Source organism: Dipodomys merriami, unplaced genomic scaffold, assembly GCF_024711535.1.
Source record: "Dipodomys merriami isolate MVZ:Mamm:240054 unplaced genomic scaffold, mDipMer1.0.p SCAF_1, whole genome shotgun sequence".
Taxonomy (NCBI): Eukaryota; Metazoa; Chordata; class Mammalia; order Rodentia; family Heteromyidae; genus Dipodomys; species Dipodomys merriami.
In genome coordinates this window covers 54,927,894-54,946,400 of record NW_027202270.1, presented here as the reverse complement: position 1 = coordinate 54,946,400, position 18,507 = coordinate 54,927,894, and the positions used below count along the sequence as shown (strand labels likewise).

At 40.1% G+C, this 18,507-nt stretch overlaps 1 protein-coding gene across 6 annotated transcripts in view; it reads right to left on the bottom strand.

The window, feature by feature from the left end:
• The window catches only part of Wdsub1 (WD repeat, sterile alpha motif and U-box domain containing 1), a 31,739-nt gene extending 13,482 nt beyond the window's left edge, over window positions 1–18,257 (bottom strand). Inside the window, exons 1-5 of one of the 6 annotated variants that reach the window (XM_070022680.1) lie at window positions 18,184–18,257; window positions 13,654–14,075; window positions 11,716–11,900; window positions 9,240–9,332; window positions 4,616–4,709 (exon numbers count right to left, since the gene is read on the bottom strand). In XM_070022680.1, coding sequence (XP_069878781.1) covers window positions 4,616–4,709; window positions 9,240–9,332; window positions 11,716–11,900; window positions 13,654–14,051 — 770 coding nt within the window. In that variant the 5' untranslated portion in view covers window positions 14,052–14,075; window positions 18,184–18,257. Of the gene's footprint in view, window positions 1–4,615; window positions 4,710–9,239; window positions 9,333–11,715; window positions 11,901–13,653; window positions 14,076–14,800; window positions 15,428–16,038; window positions 16,058–17,186; window positions 17,605–17,838; window positions 18,153–18,183 lie in introns of those variants that run through there. The other 5 variants (XM_070022673.1, XM_070022689.1, XM_070022699.1 and 2 more) reach the window with 5 other exon arrangements.
• Between the last annotated feature and the right edge of the window lie 250 nt (window positions 18,258–18,507).

Genomic DNA, 18,507 nt, shown 5'->3' with positions numbered 1-18,507 from the left:
GGCTCAATTAGCAAAGCACCAGCCGTGAGTGAAAAATCTAAGGTACAGAACCCAGACCCTGCACTAAAGCCTCAGTACCAGCATACACACAATGGAGATTTCAAAATCTTTGTCATAAAATTAAAATAGGAATTATGCTATAGAAATTCAAATACAAAACATAATTTAAGATGATGGCATGCATATAGTATAGTCTGGGTATGAAAAAATCCAAAACAGTGAAAAATAATTTTAGCAAAGTTGAGCATGTTAATGCATGCCTACAGTCCCAGTTACTTAGGAGTCAGAAATAGACAGATCAGGATTCAAGGCTGGCCCAGTTAGTGAGATTCTATCTCAAAAATCAACCCTAGTATAGTTGTGTATACCTACAGTTTTAGCTACTCAGAGGGCAGAGGTAGGAGGATTATGGTCCAAGACTGCCTGGGCAAAAGTACAAGCCACTATCAAAAACAAACTAAAACAAAAAGAGATGAGGGCAATTCACAATTCTGAAAAACGAACGAAAATGTTACCGACTATGTAAGTATCTAAATGATAAAAATATTCAGTTCTAAGATTCTCTAGATATGGGTTTTTATTTCTGCACTTGTTAAAAATTACTTCTGTGCATCCTTTAAAAAGAAATAAAAAAAACAAGTTTTTAGCTACAGCAGAATGGCTGCAAACCGAGGGTACATCAAACATTATTTTTAAGGATATCATGAAAACAAATAAGAAAACCAGTCAATTAATGCCCACTCTGCTTAAGCCTGGAGCTTCTAAAGAAAAAAAATTTCTTTTGGTGATAAGAGCCCAGACACATTAAGCTTACATAGAAAATGGTCTTTCTAAATGGGGGTACAATTAGGAATATAATCCTTACTTGTATCAAAAACCAACAACAAAATGAAAAGGAAATTCCTCCTTTGAGTCTACCACAAGTTGTAATTAAAACTATCTCCACCCAGTTATATGAGAGAGGGAAATCAGGAAGATCACAGATTGAGGGCAGCCCAGGCACAAAGTTAGCAAGACTCCTTTTCAACAAAAATGCTGGGTGCAGTCGCACATACCTGTCATCCCAGGTACATAAAAGATATAGACTAGCCAGGTAAAATAAAACAGGAGGCCCTATCTGAAAAATAAAGCAAAACACTCTAGAGGCATGATTTAAATTGTAAAATGCCCTAAATTCAAATTCCAGTACCACACACAGACACACACAAAAAAACAAAAACTCCTTGAAATATTACTTGTAAAGGAGGATCATCATTAGTTATCTTGGTAGCTCTCTACTAAGAGAACAGAAACTGTTAGTACTACTTTAGACAATACTAAGAGAAAAAAAAGATTGAATTTTAGGAAAGAAGATCTTATGCCTTCTGTTAGTCTTGACTGAGTAAGAGATGGTTGTTCATTAAAACCACTTCTGATTCAAAACAAAAGAACTCTACCATCTACTTACAAAATAAATAACCATATTGTTTGGAATACAGGAGACAATGTCCTGTCTCACTGAAATAAGATTTTTCTATTCACTAGACACTGTATTGGAAATGAACTATACAACTTGGGCGAGGGAGGGGGAGGAGAGGGTGGATGGAAAGGGAAAAACTGGGAGAGAATGAAGGAGTGGGTGACACTGTTCAAAAGAAAATGTTCTCATTACCTGACTTAGGTAACTGTAATCCCTAGGTATATAACCCTTACAATGAAATTTTTAAAAAAGATTTTTGGCCACATCTTTCTCACCTACTCAGCCAGAAAAGAATGATAGATGACTGTGGCATCCAAGGGAAGCCCCTGGATCATGTGTTTCCACTCCTGGATTTTTCTAATCTGCCTCTTCAAGAAAAGTCAACAATGGGCCATACTGACTCACAGCAGTTGAGCAAGTTGGTTGCAGATTGGAAGTCCTGCTATCCATTCACCCTGTTTCTCACCAGTTTTCAACTCAAAAAGAAGAAAACAGGGTATGATTTATTTAATTCTTAAAACTAACTACTGTAAGCACTTGAAAAACTGTTTTCCAAGAACCTTATCTACTGAATTTTTACAGAAAGAATAGCCACTATATGAATCATAAAGATGGAACTCCTAGAGGGGTAACAGTGGCTCACGCCTGTAATCCTAGCAATTTAGAAGGCTGAAATTTGAGGATCACAGTTTAAAACCAGCCCAGGCAGGAGAATCTGTGAGACTCTTACCCCAATTAGCCACCAAAAAGCCAGAAGTTGAGGGTGGCTCAAGTGGCAGAACACTAGCCTTGAGGCAAAAAGCTCAGGGACAGTACCCAGGCCCTGAGTTCAAGCCCCAGTACTTGTACCATTCAAAACAAACAAACAATTAAAAAAAAATGGAGCTCTTGCTCAGTAGAAAGTTATTCATACAAAGCCCCTTTTTTCTCGCTGGATCACGAGGAAGAGGGTAGCATGTTTGGCAGAAGAGATAAAAAATAAGTTTCTATAGGACAAATGTAGAGAAAGGAAGGGGAAAACCAGTTGATTAATAAAACAGTTCTCCAAACAACAAAAGGAAATTTGACTTGGCTTCAACTTTCCAGTGATTTAAATTCTAGGTCATAGATTTCTGTTTTTCTGTGTTGGTACTGGGGACTGGGCTACTGTGCCCAAATCAAGTGCTTTATACTAAAGTATGTTCAAATCAACAGAAATAGTCAATCACAAAAAAAATGACACTGTAGTATTAAAAAAATAAATTCTAGAACCAAAACATAAGCTAATGTAAAACAATGCAATACTATTAAAATAGCACACTGAAGCAAAAATTAGAAAAGGGGAGTAAAGAATTAAGTGTGCTGGGTGCCGGTGGCTCATGCCTGTAATCCTAACTACTCAGGAGGCTGAGATCTGAAGATTGAGGTTCAAAGCCAGCCACAGCAGGAAAGACCTTGAGTAAACCACTAGAAAACCGGAAGTGGCGCTGTAGCTCAAGCAGTAGAGTGCTAGCCTTGAGCTGAAGAGCTGAGGGACAGCCCCCAGGCCCAGAGTTCAAGCCCCATGACCAACAAAAATAAAGAATAAAAAGAAAAAAAGAATTAAATGTAAGAAAGCAGAAACAAAAAATACAGAAGAGAGGATACAAAGTTTACAGTTAGAAGGTATTTTTGCATTTAACTCAAGTCCCAGAATTAAAGGAAAGACAGAAAAAGAAAATATTGAGGTGATAATAAAACTTTCCAAAAACTAATGAAAGTATTTCCACAGATTCAAGAAGCTTGAATATCTAGCAAACTGAACAAAGTATTAATTACAGCCAAAGGAATACATTAAAATGAAACTTAACTTCCCTATAACAGTACACCAAAATGATATGCTTATTAGCTGCAACAGAGCAACAGATTGACATTTTGCAGACCAATTATGGCCTCAGAACGTTAACTACAAAATGATGAAACTTTTTCTGTGTGTACTAGTACTGGGGCTTGAATTCAGTACCTCACACTCTCTGTTGACTTTTTTGTCCTCAAGGAGAGCACTTAAGCCACATCTCCAGAAGAGTCTACCCAGGCTACCTCTGAATTGCAATCCTCAGATCTCAACATCCTAAATAGCTAAGATTATAGGAATGAGACACTAACACCCAGCCAAATTAGGAAAATTTAGAAAATGGAAAAGGTATTTTTGAGAATATCGTCAAATGGTTCATTTGGAGAAGTATATAGAAACTCATAACAAAACTAGAGATAATCCATGTGGCTATAACATTAAAATTGATTATATATTTAATGATATGTCCATGCAATGGAATATTACACAGCAATAAAGAAAAACAAAACAGTTAAATGCAGTGATATAAAGGAATGCTATTAGTATAATTTTGAGAGAAAGAGGTCAAACCCAAAAATAACTCATATTGTGTAACTGGTTTTAAAACAGTTTAAAAGAAAAAAATAGGCCGGGCGCTGGTGGCTCACGCCTGTAATCCTAGCTACTCAGGAGGCTGAGATCTGAGGATCGCGGTTCAAAGCCAGCCGGGGCAGGAAAGACTGTGAGACTCCTATCTCCAATAAACCACCAGAAAACCGGAAGTGGCGCTGTAGCTCAAGTGGTAGAGCACTCGCCTTGAGCTGAAGAGCTGAGGGACAGCGCCCAGGCCCAGAGTTCAAGCCCCACGACCGACCAAAAAAGAAAAGAAAAAAATAGGAATGCTCTAAGCCGGGCGCTGGTGGCTCACGCCTGTAATCCTAGCTACTCAGGAGGCTGAGATCTGAGGATCGCGGTTCAAAGCCAGCCCGGGCAGGAGCGACCGTGAGACTCCTATCTCCAATAAACCACCAGAAAACCGGAAGTGGCGCTGTAGCTCAAGTGGTAGAGCGCTCGCCTTGAGCTGAAGAGCTGAGGGACAGCGCCCAGGCCCAGTCTGGTTCAAGCCCCACGGCCGACAAAAAAAAAAAAATAGGAATGCTCTATCATATGACCTGTGTGCTGTCACTAGAAAGGGACACTAGAAGAAAAGGTGCAGAATCTACAATGTTCTATTTCCTGACATGGGGTATGGCTACACAGGTTTGCAACACAGTAATTCATTAGCTAGTCTTTGAGTTTCTATACTTTTCTATTTGTTTTATTCCACATTCAAATTGCTTAAGAAAATTAAATGAAACGCTTACCCTGAAACTAGCATCTGCCCATCATGGGAAAAGGCACAAGACAGAACAGGGGCACAGTGAACACTCAGTGTACTTTTATATTTCAGTTTTAAACCTGCAGTTAACAAAGTGAAGAAACATTATCAAACTACTTATGCTGAGAGTTCATTTTTAAGGCAACACTGTTTTACTTAAATATTCAATAATCTTTGAGCACCAAAAAAACAACAAAATTTGAAAATTCTCTTGCAGCTCAGGTATCTATTTATAAGAAAACCCTTGGATATGGTGCTATTATTATTAAAAAATTCAATAACAGATTCAAATAATGTGCTCAGCATAGACTATATGGGGCACTTTTATAAATACCAAATTATTTCTAAACAGTTACACTGTATTACAACCAATTTCAGTACCTGAGTAAAAAAGCAGGCAAATTGTTTAAAAGACTAAAAGATTAACAGTTTATATTTTGTAAAATCTGAATTTAGCAAATCATTTTCAAATTCAGTAAATAAAAACAATCATCTTTTATGATAATATTTCTCTAACACTCTTAAAAAAGTGTAGTAAAACTGAAATACTTTTTACATTTACTAGAGTTACTGAAAAATCCCACAATTCTTTTTAAAGGTAAACCAAAGAGAATTCAGTATGTTTTGGTGACAATCTATAAAAATAATTAAGCAGTTTCTCAGTAGATGAATGGATCAAGACTCAGTAGATGAATGGATCAAGAAAAGGTGGTATATATACACAATGGAATTCTATGCCTCCATCAGAAAATGACATTGCCCCATTTGTTAGGAAATAGAAAGACTTGGAAAAAATTATATTAAGTGAAGTAAGCCAGGCCCAAAGAAACACAGGTCCCATGGTTTCCCTTATTTGCAATTACTAGTATATGTCTGAGACAAGCAGAAATGGTCAGATAAGTTGATGTTAGGCGAAATGAACCCCAAGATAAGGATTCAAATGTTTTTTCTTTCATGCGATTGTTTCTAACATATTTATAAGATGATTTCTTTGTTGCTTTGTATGTCCCTCCCCCACGGTATAACCCCTGTTTCACTGTATTTGATGTTGGTATAATTTGTGGAGGGGAAGGGAAAAAACAAATTGTTTAAATAGGGATACAGGTTGACCCATTCCAACAATGAGATGTACAAGCAAGACGTTATGTGGAAAAACGAACTTTACAAACATTGGCGGGGGAGGGGAGTGATGGGAAGGGATGGGAAGGGATGGGAAGGGGAAACAAAGGAGGAGGCAACAATGCTTGATAAGAAATGTACTCATTACCTTGCCCATGTAATTGTAACCCCTCTGTATGGTATTTTCACAATTAAAAAAAAAAGAAGTTAGCCTGAGAGCAAGAAAATAAGTGAACTCTATAAATCAGACACAATACAACCTGTTTTGAGGTGTTAATGCTTCTTAAAGAGGACCTCAAATATTAAGCTAAACAAATATATTATGAGAGCAAGCAAAGTTCCAAGCTTGAAACAGGATTTTTTTTTTTTAACATGGGAGAATAGGTGTGGGCAATAAAGGCATAGAGCTAATCCCAGCTACCCAGAAGTAAAGATGGGGAAGAATGAAGCTTGAAGCAATTTGGGTAAAAAGTTCAAAACATCACATCTAAACCAACAGCTAGATACAGAAAGGAAAAGAAAAGAAAAGGAAGAAGAAAAAAAGCACATTAGATTCTATATCACCAGACAGAAGCTTGGTGTGGTGGTACACACCTATCATCCCAGCTGTAACAGGGAACATAAAAAGGAGAATCACTTCCAGGCTGGCTCACACAAAAAGTAAACAGATCAAGCACACAGGATTGGAGGCGTGACTCAAGCAATAAAGTGTCTACATGTTGAACATATTGAACATGAAGCCCTGAGCTCAAATCCCAATACTGCTAAAAGATAAAAAAAAAAAAAAAAAAAGGAAATCTATGGGCTGGGAAGGTGGCTCAGTGGTAGAGTGCTTGCCTTGCATGCTCGAGGCCCTGGGTTCGATTCCTCAGCACCACATAAGCAAAAAGAAAAAAGCCGGAAGTGGCGCTGTGGCTCATAGTGGTAGAGCGCTAGCCTTGAGCTGAAGAACTGAGGGACAGCTCCCAGGCCCAGAGTTCAGGCCCCACGACCGGACCCAAAAAAAAAAGGAAATCTAATAGTAATTTTCACCAAAACGTGTGTATTTATTTCCTAACAGGCTTTTCTCAATATAATAGCATAATCATGAATAACAAAAACTATTTTTTTGGGGGGGAGAGGTCTGGTTGTGGGGCCTGAATTCTGGGCCTGGACACTATCCTTCAGCTCTTCAGCTCAAGGCTAGGGCTCTACCACTTGAGCCACTTCCAGCTTTTTTCTTATGTGGTGCTGAGGAATCGAACCCAGGGCCTCATGCATGCAAGGCAAGCGTTCTACCACTGAGCCACCTTCCCAGCCCCACAAAAACTATTTTATGATTTAACTAAACCTTATCAGGTAAGGCTAAAAAAAACTGAAGCAACTGATCACAAAAATTCAAGAGCCCCATTAAAATAATATGGAACAAATGTTTAAATATACACTTGACTGAAGAGCCTGGAAAGGAAGCATCAACAAACCAAAACCTGAAACCAATTTTGGGAAGTCAGAATGTAGATTAACTGAGCTAAGGCAGTGGCTCACACAGTACTTATAGCTATTTCAGAGGTGGAGATTTGGAGGACTATGGTTCAAGGCCAGCTCAAGCAAAAAGTTCTCAAGAAAGACTCTCTCTCAAAAATAAGCAAGCTAAGCAATGTGGAACACACCTATTCCAGCTATGCCATTCAGGAAACAAATAGGAAGATCAGAAGCAAGGCAGGCATGGGCAAAAAGAGCTTATTTAAAAAATAATCAAAGCAAAAAGGGTTGGGGGCATGGCTCAAGTGATAAAGCACCTGCCTAGCAAGGACAAGAACACAAAGCTCTGAGCTCAAACCCCAGTAATATCAACAACAACAAACAGATTAACTGGAGGCAGGAGACAGAAATGTCGGCACATAGTACAAAGAGAAGGAGCTACAGCCAAAAGTATTCTATCCTAAAGAATTCCTCAAGACTGTCAGCAGAATCAGCGTAATAGACAGACAGACACAGAATCAGAAATAGAAAAACTTAAAGTATGAATACAGAATATTCAATGTCAATCTCTTCTTGATCTTACCCCAGGTACCACTCTTCTAAGAAAAATAGAAACTGTACAAAGAATTCTGGGGCTGAAAAGTTCCATCCTCTTTGCTCTCAACCCTTTTTCTCAAAAGGGCCAGTTTCCCCTCTTTTCATTCTGAAAACCCAGCTTTTAACATCTCACTGTCCAATTCTTAAGATATAAATAGAAAAGCTGGACACCAATAGCTCACGCCTATAATCCTAGCTACTCAGGAGGCTGAGATCTGAAGATCACAGTTCAAAGCCAGCCAGGGCAGGAAAAGTATGTGAGACTCTTATCTCCAATAAACCACCAGAAAACTGGAAGTTGTGCTGTGACTCAAGTGGTAGGGCACTAACCTTGAGCTGAAGAGCTGAGGGACAGCCCCCAGGCCCAGAGTTCAAACCCCATGACCAACAAAAATTAAAAAATACAAAATAGCCTGGCACACCTAGCTACTCAGGAGGCTGAGATCTGAGGCTCTCTTGAAGCCAGCCCAGGGAGATTAATTCTGGACTCTTAACTCCAATTAACTACCACAAAGCTGGAAGTGGAGGTATGGCTCAAGTGGTAGAGTACTAGCCATGAACATAAAAAAGTGAGCAATAGTGAGAAGACCCAACTTCAAGTACTAGCACACACACAAAAATAGAAACAGAATACTAAGGATCAACAGACATTTGAAGAGGATAACAATATGAATGAGAAGGATCAGAAAAAGAAAAACAAAGTGTCCAATAGGGATACACAAGGGAACTTAAAATTCTCCTAATTGGTATCCTGAGAGTTTTGAGACAATCTCACATTCATGAAAGGACATTATAAAATGGAAACATATTTTAGAAATTGAATATATGATTAATAAGACAAAAATATTCAAGAAAGTTTAAATAAAAAGTTGAGAATTATTTTTCAAAAAGTAAAAATATATACAGAAAGATACATGTAGGAAGAAAAAAAAGACGTTCACAGAAAAGTCATAGAGATCAGGGTCCAACATTCCACTGGAGTTAAAAGAAAGAGAGGGAGGGAAAAAAGAATCACTAGAGAAATAACAAAGAAGTGCCATATTCCAAAATGTAACAACATAAGCTTGACATAAAGGGTCACCAAAGGAAACTGAGTAATCCATGGAGAAAAGACTCACCATCACACAGAATAGTTAGTAACCATAATGAATAGAAGACATGGTGGCTAAATAATATTTACAGGAAGTGAAAAACCATCAAGATCTACAAACACATCAATGTCAAGTCCCTACTTCTGCCAAGTAGTAGTGTACATGTGGAGGAAGAGTGAAGTCAGTATCAGATAATTAAAGCATGTGTATGTATTACTTTGACTAAAAGTTTCTTAAAACTGATTTTTACAATCCCTTTCATATATCCAAAGTACCTTACATAACAAAGATTAACTCAAATTTTATCCAGATCGCAAATAATAAATACTAGTTTGAACATACCTAAAAGATGGGTAAAAGAAACAATCCAAATTTTGACTTGGCAATCCTGGCCACATGATGCTAATCGAAAGCACTGAAAGTCTTGGTCGCCATCTAAATAGCAAATTTGTTTTTAAACAATTAGAAAGACATAATAAAATACTTTAAAAGAATCAATTTGTCATACTAAGATTTCATTATTCATTTACGCCATACTAACAAACAATATTTGCCTAACAAATATTGTTAGATTATCTAACAAAACATAGGTTAAAGGATTTCATTTAAACACAGGATCACAGCAATAGACCTGAAATTGCTATAATAAAAGCCTTTATGGCTATGACTAAAGGCTGCAACAGCCAATACTGATTCACTAGCATGGGGTATATTTGAGGTTCTGAAACTACTGCTAACAGAAAATGTATAAGAGACAGTTACTATAAGAATAGTAAATAGTTAATCATTTCCAATGTAGCTACTTTCTCTTTAAAAAGGCTGCTGAATTTTTCACTCAATAACAATGGGGATTTGTTTTCCATTGGCTTTAAGATTGAAATTGTATATATCTAAAATAACATCAATTCAGCTTGCTTGGTGGAAAATATTACACAATTTAGACAAAGTAATTAAATAAACTTGGCAACTCAAAAAGCCACTAATTAATGCTTAAGAGAATTTCAGTATATCATTACATATTGACTAGCTTAAGTCCTGAAATATTTGTACAACACCAACTCAATCTCACACAGAGTTCCACCTAATATCACAAATGCATTTCATCAGAGACAGTTCTGGCATGTAAAAAGTAAAGCAGAATGAGGGCTGGGAAGGTGGCTCAGTGGTAGAGTGCTTGCCTTGCACCACATAAGCAGAAAAAATAAAAAGCCGGAAGTAGCGCTGTGGCTCAAGTGGTAGAGCCCTAGCCTTGAGCTGAAGAGCTGAGGGACAGCGCCCAGGCCCAGAGTTCAGGCCCTACGATCAACCCCCCGCCCCCAAAAAAAAAAAGTAAAGCAGAATGAAACAACGGATATCCATTTTAAGACTACTTTGTGGTTTACAAATATTCAGATAGTATTATAAGGTACATTTTTCCTACAGTCTGACTTATTGAAAGCATATATGCTTTCTTAACGTATGGTATATGAACTTCCATTTCACTCAAGTCTTCTCCAACACCATAAAACATGCATATTCTAACAGCATTTTGGGATTTTGTATTTGCGTGTGTGTTGGTGCACATGCACATGAGCATACCAGTCCTCAAGCCTGGGTGCTGTCCCTAAGCTTTTTTTGTGCTCAAGACTAGAGATCTACCACTTGAGCCATAACTCCACTTCTGGCTTTTTGGGGCAGTTAATTGGAGATAAGTTTCACAGACTTTCCTGCCTGAGCTGGCTTGGAACATTTTAGTTTTACAGTACAGGTTCTGACAAAAATTTAAACTTTCATGGAGATCTTAATGAATATAAGCCAATTCCTTGTATTTACCACTTTTTCCCCCCCGGTCCTGAGGCTTGAACTCAAGCAGGGCCTGGGCTCTGTCCCTGAGCCTCTCTGTGCCCAAGGCTAGAGACCTACCAGTTGAGCCACAGTGCCAATTTCTGGCCTTTTCTGTTTATGTGGAAATTTTCTGTCTATGAGAAATTGAACCCAAGGCTTCACGCATGCTAGGCAAGCACTCTATCACTAAGACACATTCCCAGCCCCTTGCCACATCTTTTTAGAACAAAGTATGTTACTCAATAAATGAGAATAAAAACCACAGTATATCCAGGTGTCAGTAGCTCATGCCTGTAATTCTAGCTACAAGAGGCTAAGATCAAGTCAGTCCAAATAGGAAAATCTCTAATCTCCAATAAACCACCAAAAAGCAAGAAATGGGAGCTGTGGCTCAAGTAGTAGAGCACTAGACTTGAGCGAAAAGTTCAGGGACTTAGACCCTGAATTCAAGACCCAGTATGGGGGGCAAAAAGTCACAGTATAAGCAATGGGGCTAAGTCCTCTAAGGTTTTTATACTATGTAAACTGTACCAAAATCTGGGTGCCAGTGGCTTATGCTTGTAATCCTAGATACTCAGGAGGCTGAGATCTGAGGATTGCGGTTCAAAGCCCGGCCAGCCCAGGCAGGAAAGTCCATGGAACTCTTATCTCCAATAAACCACTCAGAAAACAGTAAGTGGTGCTGTGGCTCAAGTGGTAGAGCGCTCGCCTTGAGCTGAAGAGCTCAGGGACAGTATTCAGGCCCAGAGTTCAAGCCCCATGACCGGAAAAAAGAAAAAGAAAACTGTACCAAGTTGAATCATCCCCCACAAATACTAGAAAAGGTAGGTTTTTCATATTTTTAATGATTTCATTTTTATCTAAAAAGATAGAGAGAAGATTCCTTAGAAGCCAGAGAGCGCCAGTCACATTATTAATGATGGGGGAAAAAAAGTATAAAAAGTCACATACAGACTATTGATTTCTAGTGCTTTAAAGAAGTAAAATAACTAACCCGAAATTGGCTGTGAAGAAAAATCGCAGCAGGTAATCCCAAGATCATGAGCTTTTTCACTATGAAGACACCTCATCTTATCATCCCACACTGTTAAATCTCCACATGAAGAGCCAGTGACAAGGAGCTTTCCGTTAGGAGAAAAGACACAGGCTACCAAGGAGCCATCCTTAACACTACCACATCTGAAAAGCACAAAAAGGGAAGGAAAGGTCCATTTCAGGGCATCTTTATAATAGTTAAAAAAAAAAAAAAAGATAAATGGCTGTCACATAACTGGAATGGGCAACTGATACCTGTAGAAATAAAGTATTGTTATAAACTGAGACATACCTTCTAAAATGATTTAATAATTATATCCAAATATATTCAAGTCTAAATTATGGCAGTCTAAACTCAAGTCCACTTTTTCATCTTTTTCCATATAGCAAGTCACTATGATACACATTAAAATATAAGAAAAAACTTAAAAAACTAATAGTAACAAGCATAGTCATATTTTTAAAAACAATTTTTATTAAGAAACATGTTACTGTGGTCAAAGCAGTTCCTACTTCTGTATTAAAATAATTACCTAGATATAACAGTAAGGCCTTTCATCTTCAAATGAAACATATGAAAAGAAAATGCTGTGATAAATTACAATTATCTTAGAAAGAGAAGGAAGTATTGTTCTTACATTATTTTCTCAGGAAAAAAAGCAACTGGTAAAAACCCACAGCCTTGCCCCACTGACTCATTCCTATGATCTTATGTACTCAGAAGACTTAGATTTGAGGATCAAAGTTCAAAGCCAGCTGGAGCAGACTCCATTTCCAAAATCAGTAACAAAAAAGCTGGGTAGGAGGTGCAATATGAAGTGGTAGAGCACCAGCTAAGCAAGCCTAGCATGAAGCTCTAGTTCAAACTGCAATACCAACCAAATTTAAAAAAAGAAAATGCTATTAATCACTACAGCATTAATTATATGTATTAACAGGGTATGTTAGAGGTAATAATCATCACCTGATAAATGAAAACAATGATTCCTTAGGTGATAGATTCTATCTATGTAAAATGGCATTTTATACTTTCTATGCATTTTATTCTTCATTAAGCTGTTTATTAGATAACAAGTTTTTATGTATATTTTGCCACAATAAACATAAAAAGAAATAAAAGATTAAGTGTTAAGTTGCAACATAACATTACCAGTGTAAACTAATATTTTCAAGAGTTCTTCAGGTGCATATTGTTTCCTAGAGATAAACAATAGACCTATATCACCTCATCAGTCTTTAAGTTCTTTTGTCTGATCTTAGTTGTTCCCAGTCAGTAAAATAATGGCTGTATCTCTTCAGTAGGGCTTAGAGACCATTATTACTAAAAATACTGGAGCCATAAATGACACAAATAAATCTAAACTTTACTGACCCTTATTCAAAAGACTGTTTCCCTTGCCTAACTCTTACAAGTAAAAATCTGTATGAGTTTAACAAGGCTAAATCATTTGGTATTTATGCTTACATTTGTGTGTATGTGTGTGTAAGCATGCACATGTCAGTCCTGGGGCTTGAACTCTGGGCCTGGGTACTGTCCCTGAACCTTTTTGCACAAGGCTAGTACTCTACTAATTGAGCCACAGCTCCACTTCCAGCTTTTTCGTGGTCAATTGGAGATTAGAATCTCACACTTTCTTGCCAAGTCTGATTTCAACTGTAATCCCTCAGATCTCCTCTGTATTTTAGCAGAGAAATTTAAAACTCAAAGCCAAATACATCTACCACAGGACTCTTATTAAACATGTGTGTTTTACCTTCAGAAGGCAAGTCAAATATTCCTTGTGCTACCTGAAAACCACCTTTTTCTCAAAGTTATCTAAATATTTTGCTTTCTGCTTTCCTTTCTGTTATGTCTTGTTTACAAGATTAAAAATGAAAATGATTTAAATAGTCATACCTATATACCTTGTAGGACTGTGCATTCCACAAAACAACAGTTCCATCAGCTGCCCCTGATGCCAAACAACTGGAGTCTGGGGAGAAGCAGCAAACCCTCACGGGGCTACCACCTGGCTGTTCTAAGACTGCCAAGGTCTGTCCATTTTGAGTATTCCACAGGACAGTGGTTCCATCTGTTGAACAGGATGCCAAAACATGTCCCGAAGGGGAGAAACGGCAGCAGTGGACTGCATAGGTGTGAAACTTCAATGGCGAATGTGGCAATTCAGTAAAGTCACTTAAGGAATACAGGCGAATTGTTTTGTCCAAGGAGCAAGTAGCCAAGAGGGAGAAGGAAAAGGCACAGCAGTTGACATCATCACCATGATCAGCTAATGTACAAACCAGTTTCACCATGTTCTTTATTTGAAGAAAAATAGCCTGCAATTTTGAAATAGGTAAAGGTTATATCATCCTAGGAATTGGATAATACAACTAAAAGCCCACATAAAAGAGCCTGATCCATGAAAGCTCCTACATTGATATTTTTATTTTTATTTGTTTTTATTTTTTATTTTTTGGGTCCGGTCGTGGGGCCTGAAGTCTGGGCCTGGGCGCTGTCCTTCAGCTCTTCAGCTCAAGGCTAGTGCTCTACCACTTGAGCCACAGCGCCACTTCTGGCTTTTTTCTTTTTGCTTATGTGGTGCTGAGGAATCGAACCCAGGGCCTTGAGCATACAAGGCAAGCGCTCTTCCACTGAGACACCTTCCCAGCCCTACATTGATATTTTTAAAGGGTAATCTATTATCTGGGAAGATGGAAAACATTCATAAGACTTTCATCTGTATGTTCACAGCCAAACCTACCAGTAAAATTCTACAATTCCTGACAAAGAATCTAGATAAGTAACTTCAAACTAATGGATGTTGAACTTTCAAAACCTCAGATCCTTATTTCATTTTTGGAGCTTTTATCATAACTAATGAATTCACAACACTGCCTCATCTGCCTTTCAGATCTGCTCATCTCAAAATACTTTTTTTTTTTAGTCCTGGGGCTTGAACTCAAGACCTAGGTTCTATGTCTGAGCTCTTTCAATCAAAGCTAACACTCTACCACTTGGAGCAAACAGAGTCACTTCTGGTTTTCAGGTAATTGGAAATTACCTGAATATTGGAAATAGTCTCAGATTTTTTTCCAGGGCTGGCTTTGAACCGTGATCTCGGTCGTAGCCTCTTACAGGTGTGAGCCACCAGCTCCCAGCTAAGGGTTTCTAATTTAACACATTCCTTCCACATGGGAGTGCCAAAGCTATTGCTCTGCCTTTAAGACACACTATAAGTTGTTAATCAAAAACTAACAAAAGCCAGGCTCCGCCTTCAGCTGAAGAGATCAGGAGTTCAAGCTCTACAACCAACAACAAAAAATAACAAAAGTCTCATTCAAAATGTAAAAGGCAGTATAGAACCATTATCTTGTGGTTTGCCATTTTGTCTGATGAAAGAATACAATGATACAAAAGATTTGAGGTGAAGAACCCACTCCAAGTCCACCAGTAGCCGAATAAATAAATAATGGACCTAGCCAGATTGTATTTAAAAGAAAAAAGTTCACAAACTCAAAATAAAATACAAATTTCCCCCTATGGCTTACAAAATCTTTTATGATCTGATTCTTTCCTGCCTACTTCTCAGACCTCAACTTCTCTTCTTCCTGTGTTTTTCCAGTCTCTCTGGTTGAATTCACTCTGGTCTTTATTCTTGTTGTTGGTGGTGGTCATGGGGCTTGAACTCTGGGCCTGGGTGCTGTCCCTGAACTCTTCAGCTCAAGGTGAGCACTCTACTACTTGAGCCACAGGGCCACTTCCGGTTTTCTGGTAGTTGATTAGAAATAAGTCTCAGATGGGCTGGGAAGTTGGCTCAGTGGTAGAGTGCTTGCCTTGCATACATGAGGCCCTAGGTTTGATTCCTCAGCACCACATAAGCAAAAAGAAAAAAGCTGGAAGTGGCGCTGTGCTCAAGTGGTAGAGTGCGGGCCTTGAGCTGACGAGCTGAGGGACAGTGCCCAGGCCCGGAGTTCAGGCCCCAGGACCAGACCCCCCCCCCAAAAAAAAAAAAAAAAAAAAGAGTCTCACAGAGACTCTTCATAAAGCAGATTTTTTGAAATACTTTCTCCTCTTTCCTCTTGGGATCTTGTTACTCATTTAGATCTCAATTTCAATCATCAACTTTCCTCCTCAAGCCAGGCGTCAGTGGCTCACACCTGTAATCCTAGCTATTCAGGAGACTGAAATCTGAGGATTGCAGTTCAAAGCCAGCCCAAGCAGGAAAAACTGTGAAACTATCTCCAAGAAACTACAAGAAAACCGGAAGTGGCACTGTGGCTCAAGTGGTAGAGCACTCACCTTGAGCTGAAGAACTGAGGGACAGCACTCAGGCCCAGAGTTCAATCCCCATGATACAAAAAAAATAAATAAATAAATTTTAATTAAAACAAATCCTCCTCAATGGGCTGGGAAGGTGGAGGCACTGGTTCAATTTCTCAGCACCACATAAGCAAAAAGAAAAAAGCCGTTAGTGGCGCTGTGGCTCAAGTGATAGAGCGCTAGCCTTGAGCTGAAGAGCTGAGGGACAGCGCCCAGGCCCAGAGTTCAGGCCCCACGACCGGACCCCCCAAAAAAAAAATCCTCCTCAAACTTTATTGGACATGGTCTAAGTAATCCCAAGATGGCTTGACTGGCCTTGAACCTGTGATCTCACAAATTCTGGAATTACAGACACAAACTGAAAGCAGTCACTCTTGGCAAGTGCATTACCCCTTTCAATCCTCAATGAAGCAATTACTACTATCATCAGGCAGCCAAATTCTCTTTCCCCACCAACACACATTAAAAGGTAAATTCCAAAATGCAGTACTTTATCCACCTTGATCATTTCTGTATCCATAAGAGGGACAGGTACCTAATGTTCTAAAATCCACTTGACTTTGTCAAAAGGCCCAAAAATGACTGTAATGTGCTTAAGTAAATTATCTGTTGAGTATTTTTCAATATCATTGAGTTCTAGCCTTTAAATATTATATAATTTAATCTCAAATGTCAGAAAGTAAGCTAAGTAGTATTGAATGAGTTGTGTGCATGCACGGAAATATCAAAATGAAATCTCTGTAATAGATTCAAATTAAAATTAAAAGTTTAGAAATAAAAGACAATAATGATAACTTATTCAGTGAACTTAAGTAAAAATGGGAATGGGTGGGGTTGGAACAGATGGGAGGGGACCTTGCAGGAGGTCCTTGATCAAAACACATTCCACAAGCTGGTGGCTCATGCCTGTAATCCTAGCCACTCAGGAGGCTGAGATCTGAAGACTTCAGTTCAAAGCCAGCCCCAGGGGAAAAGTCCATGAGCTGTGACTCAAAGAGGTAGGGTGCTAGCAACAGTACCCAGGCCCTGAATTGAAGCCCCAGGACCAACAAAATAAAAGGACACATTTCATGCAAGGGGAAACATTGATCAAGATACATTAGCCAGGTGCCATGGTGGGAACTTGCCTGTTATCCTAATTATGCAGGAGGCTGAAATCTAAGAAACTCAGGTGGAAGCTAGAATGGGCAGGAAAGTCCATTGAAACTTTTATCTTCATTTTAAAAGTCAGAAGTTGGAAGTGGCACTGTGGCTCAAGTGGTAGAGTGCTAGCCTTGAGCTGAAGAGCTGAGGGACAAGCGTCCAGGCCCAGAGTTCAGGCCCCACGACCAACAAAAAAAAAGTCAGAAGTGGAGGTGTGGCTCAACACTAGCCTTATGCAAAAAAATAATAATAAAAGTCAGGGACAGCACAGATGCCCAGGGTTCAAGCCTCAGGACAGGTGTTGGTGCGCGGGAGCGTGCGCACATGCACACATACACACACGTACACACAAAAACAGGTTGTGAATTGAAACTCCTTGGTCAAACTAAACAATGAAACTAAATACTAAAAATGCTACCCCAAAACTTAAAAACCTAGCAGCGGAAAAATGGTAGACCGAGGCAGCCATCAGGCCTTGCAAATTCCAACCTCGTCCTCTCTACTTAGGGAATCTGTATCACTGCCACGACCACAGAACAGAGCACCATCGTTTTCCTCTCTCTCTGAACTTCGGTCTTCTCCTCAGCCCCCAAACAAAGCCTTAAACCGCAAGCACGGCAGGCTGGTGGTGCTCACCCGCGTTACGCTCTGACAGCCACCAGGAGCGGGTGGGGCTTCGGGCGAGCCTCCAGGGCCCAGCGGGGCCAGCTCACACAGCTGATCTAAGCAAGCTGGGGTCGCCCCCCGAGTCCGGCGGGAGCCGCGGGAGCCTCGCCGGGCGCCGGGCTGCGCTCCCGGGCCGCCGTCACGCCGCTAACTCCCCGCGACAGCCCGGCCGGCAGGCAGGCAGGCGCCCGCGCGCGCCCCTCGCCCAACCTCGGCCGGCCCTTCTCCCCAGAGCGAAGCTCGAGGCCTAACTCGCCCCGCACGGAAGCACCGGAGCCCACGCCAGCGGCCCGGGCCCGCCCCACCCGCGCTCACCGCCGACCCGCCCGAGACCCGAGAGAGCACAGGTGTCTTCAATCCCGGCGCCCAGGAAGCGCACCCGAAGGTACCCGAAGGGCAACGCGGTCACGTGAGCCGCAGGGGAGGCGAGAGCGGCAGACGCGCGCGCGCCTAAACCCCACCTCCACACGGCCAGGCCCCGCCCCAAGCCGGGCGGGGCCGCGGCGCATGCGCACTCTCCCCCTGGCGGGGCCTGGGCTGCTTTGAGTTCCAGCTTGTAGGTTCGGCTGGGAGCCGGTGACTCACGCCTGTTATCCTAGCTCCATAGTGTGCTGAGCAGCCCCACCCCCCAGAAGAAAG